The following is an 18,144-nucleotide window of genomic DNA, read 5'->3' as shown; positions in this document are numbered from 1 at the left end:
GTGATGATGGGGGTTGTTTACAGTACAATTTTTTAATCATTATATATATATATTTTTTTTTAGGTTCTTAATTTTTATGTTTTCACTTACTAGGTTATACTCCTGCAATTAAAGGACAGCTTTTACATGTTGATGCCACCACCAGTATGCAGTACCGTACCCTTTTAGAAGCAGAAATGTTAGCAGTAAGTCTAGAGTATATAATGATATGTATACATACATAAAATCTGAATTTGATTTTAAATTTTTACTATAAAATTTTAATGACCAGGAAGTCATGAAATGGTTCACCTTCTCATACAAGAACCACTGGTGCTCTTGACCCTATTTTGTGAAGAGGAGTAGATTTCCAGTGCTGTGGACTGTGTCTGGCATCGCTCTTTTGCCCTGCTTCTGCTTTTGGGCTAAGTGAATATAAGGCACAATGCTAATATGGTATTGGTCTTTAAAAATATGAAAAGTTGTTGGAATATTATTTTTAAACTTTATTTTATGATTAGACTATTCTTGTGTTATAAGTAAGATGATCTTTTACTATATGTTTCTGACCCCATTTGGATTCTTTCTTACGGCTTGATAAGTCATTTTGCTTTTTACTTGATGAGTGAGGTAAAAAGAAGAAAATTTTATTGATACCCTAGAGCGCTACATATTATAAAAAATATGGAAATGCTTATGATTAAAATCTCAGATTTGAGACTCATTAATCAGGCAGATTATTTATCAGGGACAGCAACAGTAACAATAATATCAAAAGCCACTATGTAGAATGGCTGATGGAGAGGATTCTTTTATAAGATGGTATCATTAGGTCCTTAATTGTTAAAAAAAAAAAAAAGTATATTTACAGATGATATACATATATAGATATATATATGTAAAGTCAAGGAAAATTTTATGATTACCAAGAATATATTGAATATCATAAAATGTATATTAAACTGGCATAGTCAGCATTTTAATGAATTCCTGAGCTCTTGCTGGTAAATGATGCTGCAGTAATGCTATTCCTGGTCAGGCAGTTCTTGCCAAATTTTGGCATATGTAATATACAACAAAGCACCATGTCAGATCTATAATTGCCAAACTTCCAAATGGAAACCTGGCCTGGGAGGAGCTGGTGACCACACATCTGTGTGATAGTATGCATTGTGCTCCACGTCCCCAACCCTGAGCCTCTCACATAACAGATCTGGTTTAAGGAGGAATGAAGGATATTGGCTATTGTTCTGTTAGTTTAGCTAGAGTACAGTATCAAAACCATAGCCTGATTTATTGTTCTTAAAGTTCTCTGGCCACATCATGACTTAGTATTTCAAGGAGCGAGATGTAACCATGGAGACTGACGTTTAGTCACAGTAACATTGAAATCTTTGAGGGATCTTTTTTTCAGCTCAGCAGGAAAATAAGTTTTAATTACTCACAAGTGTGTGTGAGTTTATTTTTAATGCTCTTCACACAATGTCACATTTGAAACTCTAACATTTTTACTTAATGTTTTGTTTGCAGTTCCACATCAATGCCAGTTACCCCCGAATATGGAACATGCCACAGACATGGCAGTGTGAACTAGAGGTTTATAAAGCCACCTACCACTTCATCTTTGCACAGAAGAACTTCTTTACTGGTAACTTTCTAATAAATGTAAATACAGTGAAATTTATCACAGTGAACTTGTTTACATTCAGTAAGTTTTGCTTTTAGATTCAACCTCTGGGATTTGATGATAGAGCTCATACTTTATTTTACACTTCTTTTGGGGCTGGGCATATAAAAGGGAAAATTTAAAAACAGATACTTTGTTTTCTCTTTTACCTCAAACAAGAAAAATATGAACCCAAAATTGGGCTTAGAAAAAAAATGAAAGAACTTATCTTAGGCTGGTCTTTGTGTCAATCTAGTGGGAATAATTTGGGGAGGATGAATCAATTTCTTTCTTTACTTGAATTAGGCATCAGCATGGTTTCATTATTTTGTTTCGATTATTGTAATCTACAAACAGTATATTCAAATGATCAAGTATTTAAAACATTTTTTTTATTGTATGGTTGACATGTTGCATTTGTTTTGGTCATACTACATGATGATTCAACAACTCTGTATATTATTCTGTGCTCACCACAAGTGTGGCTACCCTTTGTCTCCATACAATGATATTAGAATACCATTGACTGTATTCCCTTTGCTGTGCCTTTCATTCCCATGACTTACTCATTCCATTACTAGAAGCCTGTAACTCTCACTACCCTTCAACTGTTATCCTTACCTCTTTACCCCCTTCTCCTCTGGCAGCCATCAATTTGTTTTCTAGAGTTATGGATCTGTTTCTGCTTTTTTGTTTATTTGTTTGTTAGATTCAACATGCAGGTGAAATCATATGGCATTTGTCTTTCCTTGTCTGATTTATTTCACTTAGTGTTACCCTATAAGTCTATGTTGCTGCAAATGACAAAATTTAATTCTTTTTTTATGTCTGTGTAATATCCCTGTGGGTGTGTGGGTGCATGTGTGCATGCGTGTGTGTGTCTGTGTGTGTGTGCGTGTCTCTGACACCCCGTCCCCCCAGATCTTTATTCATCTACTATGGTCACTTAGTTTGTTACCATATCTTGACTATTGTAAATAATACTACAGTAAATATAGGGGTGCTATGAGTTAGTGTTTTCATTTTCTTTGAGTCAATACACAGTAGTGGAATTACTGGATCATATGATACTTCTATTTTTAAGTTTTTGAGGAACCTCCATACTGTTTTCTACAGTGGCCGTACCAGTTTACATTACTACCACCAGTGCAAGAGGGTATGTTATTTTGTATTTGGAGCTGCTGCTTATTCCTTTTTATTGGCATGGATACTGAGTTGATATCTATTTTTTGAAGCAAATTATAATAGCCACTCATAGCTCATGGGTTTAGGAACATGTAATCTTGGTCTCTAACAGAAGTATTACTACACAAAAAGTCATATTTAAAGAATGTTCCCATAAAAAGTTTAGCTAAGCAGAATTGGTCTGATTTTCCAGAGTCATTGGCTACCCCAGAGCCCTCTACTATTTGCTTTACTGATCGCTGCATTTATCCATCCATCCATCCGTCCATCCTTTCCTCTCAGTCATCTGATTAAAAATCTGTATTACAGGCATCTGATCTGTGCTGAGTACTATTAGATAATTGGGGATATAGTATTAAGGTATTCATAGATAGTCTTCCCTGACTTTAATTACTAGCAATATAATATTTGCCACATTATCTAATTATTTAACCTTCTGTTTCCATATCTATGAAATGGAGATAATAATTTCTGCCCTAATTTTGCTATTGCTAGAATTTGGAAATTTTATAATGTTGTTACTACAGTATGTTCAATCATAAGTCTTTTATATTTGTTTTCTAGTTTGATTGGGAACTTTTCCGTGGGGACTAGATAGAATGCTTCTGCATTCCTGAAGTTACAGAATTCTTTAACGCTTACGTCAGAGGGCCAGTAGTAGAAATTGTAACAAAATCCCTGGCAAGTTAAGCTTTTGTGAGTGAAGTTGAACATTGACTAAGTACTCTTCAATTCAGATTTATGAAAAACATAGCTAAAACTTAATAGCGCATCTTATGTGTCTCTGTTCTAAGCAATTTGCATATACTCTGGTTTTTCTTCAGATCGCATAAATCTTTCGCCTTTTACTAAGCAATTTGCATATATTAAATTGTTGAATCCTTATAATAATTCCTGAGATCGATATTGTTACCCTTGGTTTACAAATGAGGAAAATAAGTTATAGTGTGGTCAAGCAGCTTGTTCAGGGTCATACAACTAGTAAGTCTGTCAAGCTGGTATTCCAACCCAACTAGTCTGGCTCAAGAATATGTTATATATAGTTTCTTCAGCAGTGGCCATTTCCCTTTCACTTAAGATTTTGTATTTTTTAACTTTGCTAACTTTTTATTTTTTTAAAAAAATGTTTGCTTATTTATTTATTTTGAGAGAGAGAAAGTGACAAGGGCAGAGAGAGGTGGAGATAGAGAATCCCACACAGGCTCCATGCAGAGCCCACTGTGGGGCTCCATTCCACAAATTGCGGTATTATGCCCTGAGCTGAAATCAAGAATCGGGTATTTAACCAACTGAGCCAGCCAGGCACCGCACTTTATTAACATTTTAAAATAGGTTCCTATTGGGGCGCCTGGGTGGCTTAGTCGGTTAAGCGTCCGACTTTTGCTTAGGTCATGATCTCGCGGTTCGTGGGTTCGAGCCCCGCGTCGGGCTCTGTGCTGACTGCCAGCTCAGAGCCTGGAGCCTGTTTCAGAGTCTGTGACTCTCTCTCTCTCTGACTCTCCCCTGCTCACGCTCTCTCTCTCTCTCTGTCTCCTAGAAATAAATAAAACATTAAAAAAATTAAAAAAAAATTTAAAAAAGGTTTCTATTTTTGAGCATTTAGTCCTTCACATTTCACCTTTTCAGACTTTAGCAGTGCTAAGAATAGTTGGAATAGATAATTTCTCAAGATTTAAAACTTTTAATTTTGTAATAACACTTTCATTTAGACTGAACATTGTATTAGTCACTTTTAAACAGCCAAGTACACATTTTCCAAATTACAGTCTTCTTTATCCTATATTGTTTTCTTTATCTCTAATCTTTTAAGTATATACCTATTGTAATTCACCTTTTTGGTTTTTTTTTCTAAAATTTATTTGGAGAAATTTAAAGAAAAAATAAAGGTACAAAACAGAAGTTCTCATATCCCAGATTTTATAGCTCTAGCATTTAGTCATATTTCTTCTGTTGCTTTCTAGAATCCTTTAAAAACTTATTTATTATTTAAAAAGGATGACTATTATTGAGTAATATAGATTTAGCCTCAGAGTGAGCATACTTGGTCACAAAGAATTGCTTTTCTCTTTTCTCGGTTTTATATTTCCCTATTGACAGAATTCTGCAGAAAACAGTTGACTAATTTGGAATCAGGGAATGCCTGATATTCCTCAATAACCATTCTTACATCAATTATTAGTGAAGTATAGTTGTTCTTAAGAGATTTCAGTGTGGGGCAATGATAGCTTCAAGATAAAGATAAGAAAGAATCTCAGGAATTAAAGATATAAAACAAAGGGACAGGTGAAGTCTTTTCTGGTAATAGCAAAATTGATTTAGATTTACTCTGATAAGGCAGAGAAGAAAGCAGTATTAACAATATTGCAAAGCTGCAGTACAATTGACTGACATTTTATAGAGTATTTGCCTAACAACCTACTATAAAGTGAGTTTTGGATGAATTTTTCCACATAAATATTTAGATTACCAACTTAATAACTTATTTTTTAAAAACTTTTATTTAAATTCCAGTTAGTTAATATACAGAGTAATATTAGTTTCAGGTGTACAATATAGAGATTCAGCACTTTCATACGATATCTGGTACTTATTACAAACTTAGTAACTGTTAAAAATGTGATGTCTAAATGAGTAAGGCAGTCATCAAGAAAGTGCTTCCTTTATTATTATTATTATTATTATTATTTAATGTTCATTTTTAAGACAGAGACAGAGTGTGAGTGGGGGAGGAGCAGAGAGAAAGGGAGACACAGAATCTGAAGCAGGCTCCAGGCTCTGAGCCATCAGCACAGAGCCTGACATGGGGCTCGAACTCATGAACGTGAGATCATGACCTGAGCCAAAGCTGGATGCTCAACCAACTGAGCCACCTACGGGGGCCCCTCTTCCTTTTTTTAAATCAGGTTATTTCTTAAGACCATCTGCTAATGAGAGCAGCTTTTGGTTTAAGGAGAAATATATTGGGGCATCTGGGTGGCTCAGTCGGTTAAGCCTCCAACTCTTGATCTCAGCTCAGGTCTTGATTTCAGGGTCCTGAGTTCAAGCCCTGCACTGGGCTCCGTGCTGGGGTGAAGCCTACTTAAAAAAACAAAACAAAACAAAACCAAAAAATTCCCCAAAAAACAAAATAGCTGTTAGAAGTAGCTGTTCAGGCTCTTAGTAAAAATATTTTGTGACCATAGTTTTTAATATTTAGCAGTAAAGGTATTTGTAAGGTGGTAAGGAAACCATATTGAAGAAAATATTGAAATTTGAAATAAAATATTGAAGAAAAAACTAATAAGACTTATTAAGATAGAAACTGGCTAATAACTTTATATAAAATTACATTGGTTTTCTGAGATGATTAGTGGATTATTTGAGTTTATGTTTGTTTTGCTAGCAGTTATATCTTAATCTTTTAACTAGAAGTGTAAAGTAGATAAATGCAACCAATGAAAGTTGAAAGTCTCTTATTAATATCAATTGATTCAAAACATATATAAACCATGATCTCAGCCCACAGAGAATTTATGGACATATCGCTTATGGGCATTTCTTGTTTTGAACTATTTATCAGTCTCAAGAATATTGGCATATGCACTAGACATAAATAAAGCAGTGCAAAACAGTGTATATTTTGAGTACTAGCATGAAGTAAAACTAACAAATGGATGTAAGACTTGAATACAGAGGAAATCACTGTGATCTGAAGGTAATCAGGAAAAGTAAGGTAATCAGAAAATCTAAAATGGTCTTTATAATTGGACAGAGTAATATTAACTGAGATTTGCATATGGCTCTGGAGAATATTCCAAAGAACATTTACTTATATTACCTTCATGACTTTGAAAAGAGCTGTTATTGCTCTTCCTGAGTTAATAAGAGGAAATTGAATCAGGGAGACATCAGTGACTTGGGTAGATGCATGAGACTAGCAAGTGGAAGAGACATTTAAGAATATTTCTTGGGCTGTGGACCCTGTGCTTTCTATGTAGTATCATGCTTGGTTTTCCTCCACTAGCAGTTTGTGAGAATTATTTATTTATTTATTTATATTTTAATTTCCATCCAAATTAGTTAGCATATAGTGCAACAATGATTTCAGGAGTGATTTCTTAAGTCCCTTACCCATTTAGCCCCTCTCCCTCCCACAACCTCTCTACCAACCCTCTGTTTGTTTTCTGTATTTAAGAGTCTCTTATGTTTTGTCCCCCTGCCTGTTTTTGTATTATTTTTCCTTCCCATCCCTTATGTTCATCTGTTTTGTATATTAAATTCCTCATATGAGTGAAGTCATATTTGTCTTTCTCTGACTGACTAATTTCACTTAGCATAATACCCTCTAGTTCCATCTATGTAGTTGCAAATGGCAAAATTTCATTCTTTTTGATTGCCAAGTAATACTCCATTATGTGTATATATGTGTATGTATATGTGTGTATGTATACATATGTGTATATATGTGTATATATCTGTGTGTGTGTATACATACATGCATATATAAATATATACACACACATATATATTTATATATACCACATCTTCTTTAGCCATTCATCAGTCAGTGGACACTTGGGCTCTTTCAGTACTTTGGCTATTGTCAATAGTGCTGCTATAAACATTGGGGTGCATGTGCCCCTTCGAAACAGCACACCTGTATCCCTTGGATAAATACCTAGTAGTACAACTGCTGGGCCATAGGGTAGTTCTATTTTTAACTTTTTGAGGAATCTCCATACTGTTTTCCAGAGTGGCTGCACCAGTTTGCGTTCCCACTAGTAGTGCAAAAGAGATCCCTCTTTCTCTGCATCCTCACCAACATCTGTTGCTGCCTGAATTGTTAATGTTAGCCATTCTGAGAAGTGTGAGGTGGCATCTCATTGTGGTTTTGATTTGTATTTCCCTGATGATGAGTGATGTTGAGTATTGTTTCCTGTGTCTGTTGGCCATCTGGATGTCTTCTTTGGAGAAGTGTTTGTTCATGTCTTTAGCCCATTTCTTCTTCACTGGATTATTTATATTTTTTTTGGGGGGGGTGTTGAGTTTGATAAGTTCTTTATAGATTTTGGATACTAACCCGTTATCTGATATGTCTTCTCCCAATCTGTCAGTTGCCTTTTAGTTTTGCTGATTGTTTTCTTCACCGTGCAGAAGCTTTTTATTTTGACAAAGATCCCAATTGTGCTGTTGTTAAAGATGGTTAGAGTTTTCCTTCAGCAGGGAGGATACCAAAGAGTATACTTATTTTAGATATGATGAATAGTTTGAGTAAAAGTTCAGGACTAAAAGTATTTATGAAGAAGAAAAGTGAGAAAATAAGCTTGATGAATGATAAGTTTATATTGTAGAGTCGATTAATTCCGTTGATGACTTTGGGGCATCTCTCAATTGCTAACCATTGTGCTAAAGAATAAAGTTAAAAAATTGGGATGGAGTCATGTTAGGTAGGTAGGGTGGCATATGGAAGTAAAAGTTTAATAGTAACCATAGATACTATGTGGTATAACAAACCACTGTGATTACTTGTTAAGTGAAGTAAAAATATATTTAAAGTAAAAGTGTCAAGTGGAATTTTTCCTTATTCATAGAACAGGTAATTGTCATATGGCTTTTATTGATGAGATAATAAAACTGCATATTATTAATGTTAATTTAAATCATTAACATTTGATACTAAATGTATTATTTTGCCATTTTATTAAGAGAGGGATTTTGTGTGCACAAGCTTCTGTGCATTGCAGCTAAATTTTAAATTTCATATAATATTCTATAGATAAACTTGACTTCTGATTTCCTTATTGAATATAATATCTTTCAGTTTAAAAATCTCATTTAAAATCCAAAGAAACCATGTTATGTATTTATTCATTAAAAAAAATTTTTTTTAATGTTTATTTTTGAGAGGGGAAAGCATGAAGAGGGGAGAAGCAGAGAGAGAGAGAGAGAGAGGCTGAGACACAGAATCCAAAGCAGGCTCCAGGCTCTGAGCTGTCAGCAGAGAGCCCTAGATGGGGCTTGAACTCACAAACTGCAAGATCATGACCCGAACGAAAGTCAAACACTTAACCCACTGAGCCACCCAGGCACCCCACCAAAGAAACCACTTTAAATATTTAATTATTTTTACTTTTACTTTAATAATAAGTGCTGCCATACATAGAGTACTTACCCTGTGGCAGTTACTGTGCTAAAACTTCACATGTATCATCTCACATCTCACAATAAGTCTGTGAAGTCCTCATGTTGTAAAAGAAAAAACTGATAATATGTATTTGTTCAAGATTACATTGCTATAAAACAGCAAAGCCAGAATTTAAACTAGGACTGTCTGCTGTCAAAGTGTGTTATAATACTCCTTCTAATCATTTCTTTTCCAAATATATACAATTCTGATTTTATATATATAGCACTGTGTTAGGTACTATGAGTGTATAGAGATGACAACTTTAGGGGGAGACCATTTATTGAAAGATATGAGTATATGCACATAAACACTGTGAATGTCCAAAGAAAAAGTAGAGGAAACCATTGTTTTAGATCAATGCTAATGTCTTTATATGAAGAGTTTTTGCCTATTGAGATTAAAATAATAGGTATTAAAGGATAAGCAGACCAAGTAAGTGAACACAGTTTTAAAATGCAACACTTAAAACCATTTAATCAGCAGTACAACTAATCAGAAATCAGAGATTGTTGACTATAAATACTAAGAGGGCCAAGTTTGTGTTCACCATTATATTCCTAGAGTCTACGAGAGAGTCTAGCACACAGTAGACCCTCTAGGTACTTGTTTTATCAGTAAAACAAGATGAAAAAAATGTTCAGCCTTACTTGTAATTAAGGAATTCAACTAAAAGGAGATAACAGTTTTTAATTATCAGTGTATTATCAAGCTGTATCCCCAGAGACAGAAAAAAAAAAAGAGGGAGGGAGGAAAGGATAGAAAGAAGTGTAATGCAGGAGAGAGGGTACAGTGAAGTAACTAGTTAAGCATACACTTCTGGTAGGAGGAAAAATGGATTCACTATTCTCAGAAAGCAATTCTGTAATTTATAATAACTTTGAAAAAACTTAGAAAATTTTAACGTAGCCATTTGAATTCTGGAATCTATACTGACAAGGTAATCCTGAATATGTAAAATATCTTGCATGAAATATAAATAAAATTATATATAACAAAAATTTGTAAAGGATCTAAATATGCAAGATTATGAAATGGTTAAGTAAGTCCTGGTAAAGCTCTTGAATGAAGTCTTATTAAAATTTTTGTTAATGTGTATGAAATAACATGGAAAAATTTTGAGTTCAGTGAGAAAAAGCAGTACATAAAATATGTGCATCTAAGATAGTATAAAAATCTTCATAGAAAAAAACTAGAAGGAAACGTATCCACAATGTTGGATATTTGGGGAGTGGATTATCAGATGTTTTTTTGTTTTTTTTTTTTTTTTTTTTGTCTTCTAAAGTTTCTTTAATAGGTATGTGAAATACATAACACTTATCTTATTTGGAACTGTGATTGGTAGGTAAACATTGGTTTACTGTTAAATCATTTAGCTATACTTAGTCATCTTTTAATATTTCAGTATAAAACTTCTTACTTACAAAAGAAAAATTCATTTTTGACTGGTGTTAGAATATATTTTGTTTTCCAGTTTCAATTAATTTTGCTTTTTGTCTCTCCCATAATTTTAGATTTAATTCAAGACTGGTCTAGTGATAGTGCTCCAGACATTTTTTCGTTTGTGCCATATACATGGAATTTTAAAATCATGTTTCATCAATTTGAAATGATTTGGGCTGCTAATCAACACAATTGGATTGACTGTTCCACTAAACAACAAGAAAATGGTAAGCACATACAAATTAGGTTAGGTTAAGTATTCTGTTCATTAAGACAGATACCAACAAAGGAAATTGATGTTGAATTTATAGTTTTAATAGTTACAAGAATTGATCTTTTTTCCATTGTCTTATAATGCTTTCAGGGAAGTATTTCACAATTTGTATTAGACTAAGCATATTGTCTTTCATTTCTTTAGGTATGTATTTAAGGTAATTTTTATTTTAAGTTTTATTGAAGTTATTTTTTTTTCTCTTTTCATTAGTGTATCTGGCAGCCTGTGGGGAAACATTAAACATTGATTTCTCTTTGCCTTTTACGGACTTTGTTCCAGCTACGTGTAACACCAAGTTCTCTTTAAGAGTACGTATATTGCATACATTCTTTATTCCACAGGTTTATTAGTAAGTTCAATTTCCCAAAGCTTATCTTTACTTTTCCTCTGCCTATCCTATTGCCATCCGGTAGTATTTTAGCTTTCCACCATTGTTTATGAGCTTCAGTATCAACAGAAATGCTGCTGTTTCATTTTTGCAGTCAGCTGTAATGTTCTGTCATTCTTCTAAGTTTCCCAACTTCCCCTAGGAGCTGGGCAATAAAAAGAAAATTCCCTGAATTGATTATTTTCTTACAGCTTATTTCTAATCTTTGTGGCTAACCTTCATGTTCTTTTGAAAACCCCTTGTAGCTCTTATGTTTACAGTGTATAAACTCGATTTTACACTTCCCTGTTTTACATTACTGATTGTAAACATGAATTCAGGGAATAGCCATGAATACCTTTCTTCCTATTATCTAAAAGGCAGCTCTAATGAGTTCAAAATTCTATGGAACACCTAATTTTAGGGTATGGGCATTCAGAAGAAGTTGTATTGATGGAGGTATGGTGGTAAAAAAAAAAAAATAGCAACAATCGTAGTAAGAGCTTCTAATACCTATTAAACATTTTCTGTGTGCTGGACACTATTCCAAGGACTTTACATGTATTAATTCATTTCATTCTCAGAACAATACACTTGAGGTAGTTGTTTTACCTGCATTTATGAAATAGGAAAACTGAGAAGCTAAGTTTATGTAACTTGTCATGTGACTAGTGAGTGGCTGAGGTAGAATTTGAACCCAAGTGATAAAGGTTAGGGCTCCATTCTTTTAACCATTCCACTATGCTGCCTGTTAAGAAATCAGGCATCATGGCCCCCTGATGTATATTGTAACATTATTATAATAACCAAAAAGAACCTAAATGTCCATTGACAGATGAATGGATAAAGAAGTTGTGGTATATATCTACAATGAAATATTACTCAACCATAAAAATGAATGAATCTTGCCATTTGCAAATGTGGATAGAGTTAGAGTGTATTAATTCTAAGCAAAGTAACAGAGAAAGACAAATACCATATGATTTCACTCATATATGGAATTTAAGAAACAAAACAGATGAACAGAGGGGGGAAAAGAGGCAAACCATAAAACAAACTTAACTGTAAAGAAGGGAGGGTTGCTGGAGGGGAGATGGGCAGGGGAATGGGTTAAATGGGTGATGGAGATTAAGGAGGGTACTTGTGATGAGACAAGGTGTTACATGTAAGTGATGAATCACTAAATTCTCCTGAAAACATTATGCTGTATGTTAACTAACTAGAGTTCAAATAAAAGCTTGAAACAAAATAAAATAAAATTCTTTAATAATAAAATCTAAAAAAAGAAAGAAAGAAGTGAGCATGTCAGGCAGCATGATGAACAAGATTAGCACACTGACCTGTAAGGAAAAAAGTGAAGCCAAATAAAGTTCAGAATTCTTTCCTTTTTAAAAAAAATGTTTGTTTTTTATTTTGAGACATAGAAGGAGAGAGCAAGTTGGGGAGGGTCAGAGAGACAATCCCAAGCAGGCTGTATGCTTATAACCATAAGATCATGACCTATGCTAAAATCAAGAGTCTGACACTCAACCAACTGAGCCACCCAGATGCCCCTCAAATCAGAATTTTTAAAAGCTAGTTGATGAACCAAGACTTACTAGAATCAAGAGGCAATCATATTTTAAAAATTAATTAAAAGCAGAAATACTACCTGAACTTAGTGAGATATTTTTAAATTTTTTTTTACTGTGAAATACCCATGAATACCCATAGAAGATCATCTTTTTTATTGTTTTGTGGAAACTATGCTATTTATTTCCTTGATTTTTTTTCTTAACTTTCTAATTAGAATTTAGTTTTAGTCCATGTAAAGTCTTATTCCAGTTATTTAACTGTTCATTGTAAAAATTTGCCTTTTGACATTTATGTTTATTTTCTTTTGTATTCTGAAGATTGTTATAGGTAGGTTTGGCTGTAATTAGAAACCTAACATCTTTATGTACCTGTTTTATTACTTTGGGTTATTATAAATTCTTTTTTAGGGAGAAGATGTTGACCTCCACTTATTTCTGCCAGATTGCCACCCTAGTAAATATTCATTATTTATGCTAGTAAAGAATTGCCACCCAAATAAAACGACTCACGATACTGGTATTCCTGCTGAGTGTCAAAGTGGGCAGAAAACCGTTAAACCAAAATGGCGCAACATTACCCAAGAAAAGTGAGTATTTTGTGCTTGTATGTGGAGAAACTATTCCTCTGATTCAGAATAAGAAAAAGAAAGTTGATTATCTGTAACTGGTGTTTGTATACAATTAGAGGAATAAGTACCTGACCAGAACTTTATTTTTTGTTCTTCAAAGAGCTGGTTGGGTTGAATGTTGGACTGTCCCAAGTGTCATGCTCACAATTGATTACACATGGCATCCAATTTATCCACAAAAAGCAGATGAGCAGCTAAAACAATCATGTAAGTGCTTCTGTATAATTTGTACTTTGAAACATCTAGTTTTATGATTGATAACCATTAGAAGCATAAGACATAAATAATGGAAACTCAGATAATTTGTTCCATAATCCAGAAACATTAATATAAAAATGATTAGTATTATAATTTTGTAATATGAAATATTAAATAAAATACAAAATTTAAAGAAAAATAAATTAATTTGGCTGGTGTGAGGGAGAGAAAATAGAAGAGGGTTATTGTGTAGGACAACTTTCACTATCACTAATAGAATTACTGCTATCTTTTGGCTCAATAGAATCTTTTTCTGAATGGTGGCCATTGTATATGCTCACTCGGATGTTGACTACAGTATTAATTAACTCTTGTCATGTACTTTATTTCGTGTACTCTATTTAATGTAACTGGCAATAAGTTATTGCCAGAGGTCTATATCTGCAGGCAACCTGACATAGAATGAAGCAAAGCATTCTTCAGCTTACTCTTGTATGGAAAAGCAAAGGAGTGTCCATAAGGCTTTGAAGTGACAAAAAATATACTAGTGCCAGTTGTGGGCACCTTCCAGCTTGCTGAAAATTCACTGATTTCTGCCAAACATCGTGGCCTGAGACCAAGTGTACGAGCATGGGAGACGATCACTCACAATCCCGCAGAGAGAGAGAGAGAGAGAACCATTGGCTCAGTTGTGATCATGTGATGTCCAGCGTCATGTACTACTCATATTGCAAGATATAGCTCATTTATCAAGTCAAAATTTATTAGAAATGTTTGCTTATCTTGCACAACACTCACAGAACAAGTTACTTGCAATCCAAGGTTTTATTGTATTGGAATAAGCTATTTTCTGGTTTACTTTATCTCATTTAATCCTTAATAACATATGAGATACATGTTATTATTGTCATTGTAGAGTTGAGCAAAAATGCTCAGAGAAAGTAAATAACTTTTTTCAAGTTCTGCCAATTAGAAACAGAAGAGCTGTAATATCAAATAAGGTGCATGTGAATATATACATTAAGCACTTGGTTTCATGAAATGTTAGTTTTTTTTTTTTTAATGCATTTTCACATCTGTCATATCATTTCATAGTTGTTACCAGGTTTTAAAATGGGATTAGAGGGGCGCCTAGGTGGCTCAGTCGGTTGAGCATCTGACTTCGGCTCAGGTCATGATCTCATGGTTGGTGGGTTCGAGCCCTGCGTTGGGCTCTGTGCTGACAGCTAGCTCAGAGCCTAGAGCCTGTTTCAGATTCTGTGTTTCTCTCTCTCTGACCCTCCCCTGCTCATGCTCTCTCTGTCAGAAATAAATAAAAAAAATTAAAAAAAAAAAAAGTGGAATTAGAGTCAAGTGATTTTTTAATCTGTATTTTTCCAGTGAGTTAAGAGTTAAAGAATAGTTTTCATAATTGTTCTTAGGTTTGGAACTTGATAATGCCACACTGTATTTGAATAAAATTTTTTTTTAAAGTTTATTTATTTTGAGAGAGACAGAGACAGTGTGGGTAGGGGAGGGGCAGAGAGAGAGATACAGACAGTGAGAGAGGAAAAGAGAGAATCCCAAGCAGGCTCTGCACAGCACATAGCCCGTTGCTGGGCCTGAACCCATGAAACTGCAAGATCATGACCTGAGCCCAAACCAAGAGTCAGACATTTAACCAACTGAGCCATCCAGGTGCCCCGTAATGTCACAGTATATTTGAATAGCTGTTTATGTGAGAACAATCTAGTACTTCAGTGCCCAAGTATAGCTAAAGCCTAATTGTGACCTAAATTTATATTGCAGGGACTCAGGAATGTTAATAAGTTTTCATTGATTTTATGCCATCTGGTTATGTATTCCTACACATACTGCAATGAAGTCTATTCTATTGTGCATTCTTACTAGTCTTGCAGGTCTGTTTTCATTAGATATTATAGGTACTATATCAGAGACAGTTCATGAAAAATTGCAGAATAGAATCTCTTAGTGAATAGTTCCTTAAAGAACTTCTAAGAAGTTCCCCTCCCCAAAACATTCTTTTTTTTTTTTTTTCCAGTGTCAGAAATGGAAGAAACAATGCTATCTGTATTAAGGCCATCCCAGAAAACATCAGACAGAGTTGTTTCTTCTCCTTCTACTTCTTCACGCCCACCTATTGATCCCTCAGAGCTTCCACCTGATAAACTTCATGTAGAAATGGAACTTTCTCCAGATTCTCAAATAACTCTGTATGGACCATTATTAAATGCCTTCTTATGTATAAAGGTACGATTTTTAAAAGAAGTTACATGCTTTTAAACATAGGTAAAAAAGTTAATATCTAAGTAAAATTGAGACCATTTGAAATAGCCAGTTAGATGGTTTAAAGTTGTTAAGGTTATATTATATATGTTGACTAGACTTGTGGTGCTAGACTCAGTTACAAAGTCATTTATTAAAAATGGTGTACTTCTCAGTTGAGTTTTTGTTTTGTTTTTTAACATTGAACGTAATCTAGGAATTGTGCTAGTTTCTGGAGATAGAGGTGATACAGCATCTGTTCACAAGGAGGTAAGCTAGAGGATATAACAGGATAGACATGTAGGGACAAATTTTAACACAGTGTCCTATAACAGCAAAATAAGCACAAGAGAACCTTTTTATCTAAGAATAATAAAAACAATGAATTCATTAAAAAACAACTTAATTTCATGCTAAACAATAAGCAAAGATACGTTGGGAGCACTATCTTAACACTTGAAGCAAATATATGAAAATAAGTTCTTTTCAGAGTATGACAAATTTATGTCCTAAAGAAGTATACCTTCTTTGAAGACTGAATCAAATGTTGATTCATTTTAGTATAATTTTTCCCTTGAAGTTGTATGATTGCATAGTATTGTAGCTCTTACGGGTTGATGAAGCATGATCAAGCAAAGTTGATCAAGAAGAGAGACTGTATTAAGAAAAATATGTGAGCACTTTGTCAGTTGTCTACATATCACTCTTCTTTTGATATTCAAATCATATTTTTAAAACATCCCCAGCAAGTTATCAATAACTCTTATTGATTTACTCATTTTTATAGGTAACTGCACTAAGCTTTCCAGATCCGTACTTAGCACCGATTGCTTTACATGTGATTTGAACGGTTATCCAGCATCACTTTTAGCAACTTAATAAATTTTTCATTTTCCCAGGTTTTGCTAATTCACTTTCTTTAGATTTTCATTGTACTGTTCAGTGCTGTACTACATCTGATAAAGTGAGACTAACTGTCCAAACATTATCAATCATGAGCATTAGAGTTGCTTGTGGGATGGATTTTTGTGTGAGTCTAAATTTATCAGTGTTTACTTATTTGCTTCCTTTTTAATTTCATAACAATTGAGGTTTGGATTTTGAATGCTTAGGTAACAGGCAGTCCCATAGTATACAGTGACAGGAGTAATTAGTTCTGGAAAGGGTCTAGGATAATCGGGGTTTTCAGGGAAGGACAATCAATGTTTGTTAATAAAGGCTCTCTGGAAGAAGTGCTAGCTGACAGATGTTGTAGGTACCTAAAATTTTTATATATGATATAATGTCTTGTATTTACTAAAAACTGCCCTAAAGCGTCAGATATAATTTAAGATAAAAGATGCAAGGGACAATGTATTTAATATTTATGGAAATCTAAGGTGTCTGGAGAGATTCCTGAAGGAGTGATTCTTCAGTTCCAGAGGGGAGAAATACACACACACACACACACACACACACACACACACACACATACACACACACATATAAACACACGTATTTTTTTTTCCTTGTGACCATTGTTTGACCTAAATATTCTTTACATATTTCTCCCAATATCTTATTTTCTTAGATTGCATATGAATAACTATGAAGGATTTAAAATGCATTTTTCAAGTTACAGTTTCCTTTAAGAGGCTGAACTATATTTTAATTTTAATGTAAGTAATGATTTAGTAAGTGAAGATGGTTATATTGATATATTACCAGTTTTGAATACCAGCCAAGAGACATTTCCACTGTTAGTTTGCATTACTGTGTATACATTGATCCTCAGTTTTTTTCTTTTCTTTTTTTTTATTTTTATTTTTTTTAATGTTTATTTATTTCTAGGAGACAGAGAGAGAGACAGCGTGAGCAGGGGAGGGTCAGAGAGAGAGGGAGTCACAGACTGAAACAGGCTCCAGGCTCTGAGCTGGCAGTCAGCACAGAGCCTGACGCGGGCTCGAACCCACGAACCGTGAGATCATGACCTAAGCGAAAGTCGGACGCTTAACCAACTAAGCCACCCAGGCACCCCATCAATTTTTTTCTTTTAAAAAATCCATAGTAATACATATTCATCAAAAATAAGAGTACTATAATAAGGAAAAATGAGAAAGAGAAAGGAGTTTATGCCTTCTTTAGAGTTCTTTACAAATTCTACTCCACAAATGTAACCTCTGTTGATAGTTTGTTTTGATACAGTCCTTTTTATGCATTAGGATTTTATAACAACTGTTTAATATTGTCAAAAGTTTGTTGTACTAAACTTTGTATTAGTATTTGCATTCATCAAATTAACTCCGAACTAGTATGAAGTGTCTACTAAAACATTAAAATTTTTAAGGTTTTGAAATTAAACAATATATATATCTAAAATATGATAAGCAAAAAGTTTTTCTAGGCTAGTGAACTCTATGAA

At 33.9% G+C, this 18,144-nt stretch overlaps 1 protein-coding gene across 1 annotated transcript in view; it reads left to right on the top strand.

The window, feature by feature from the left end:
• KIAA1109 (KIAA1109 ortholog) overlaps positions 1-18,144 on the top strand; it is a 211,584-nt gene that overhangs the window by 50,704 nt on the left and 142,736 nt on the right. Inside the window, exons 14-20 of the mRNA XM_039241608.1 lie at positions 94-185; positions 1,510-1,627; positions 10,508-10,663; positions 10,921-11,018; positions 13,060-13,238; positions 13,381-13,487; positions 15,520-15,728. Coding sequence (XP_039097539.1) covers positions 94-185; positions 1,510-1,627; positions 10,508-10,663; positions 10,921-11,018; positions 13,060-13,238; positions 13,381-13,487; positions 15,520-15,728 — 959 coding nt within the window. The remainder of the gene's footprint in view (positions 1-93; positions 186-1,509; positions 1,628-10,507; positions 10,664-10,920; positions 11,019-13,059; positions 13,239-13,380; positions 13,488-15,519; positions 15,729-18,144) is intronic.

Source organism: Hyaena hyaena, unplaced genomic scaffold, assembly GCF_003009895.1.
Source record: "Hyaena hyaena isolate Hyena2069 unplaced genomic scaffold, ASM300989v1 scaffold_198, whole genome shotgun sequence".
NCBI classification, from domain to species: Eukaryota; Metazoa; Chordata; class Mammalia; order Carnivora; family Hyaenidae; genus Hyaena; species Hyaena hyaena.
The sequence above is the reverse complement of the archived record's forward strand: the minus strand, read 5'-3'. Positions and strand labels throughout refer to the sequence as shown.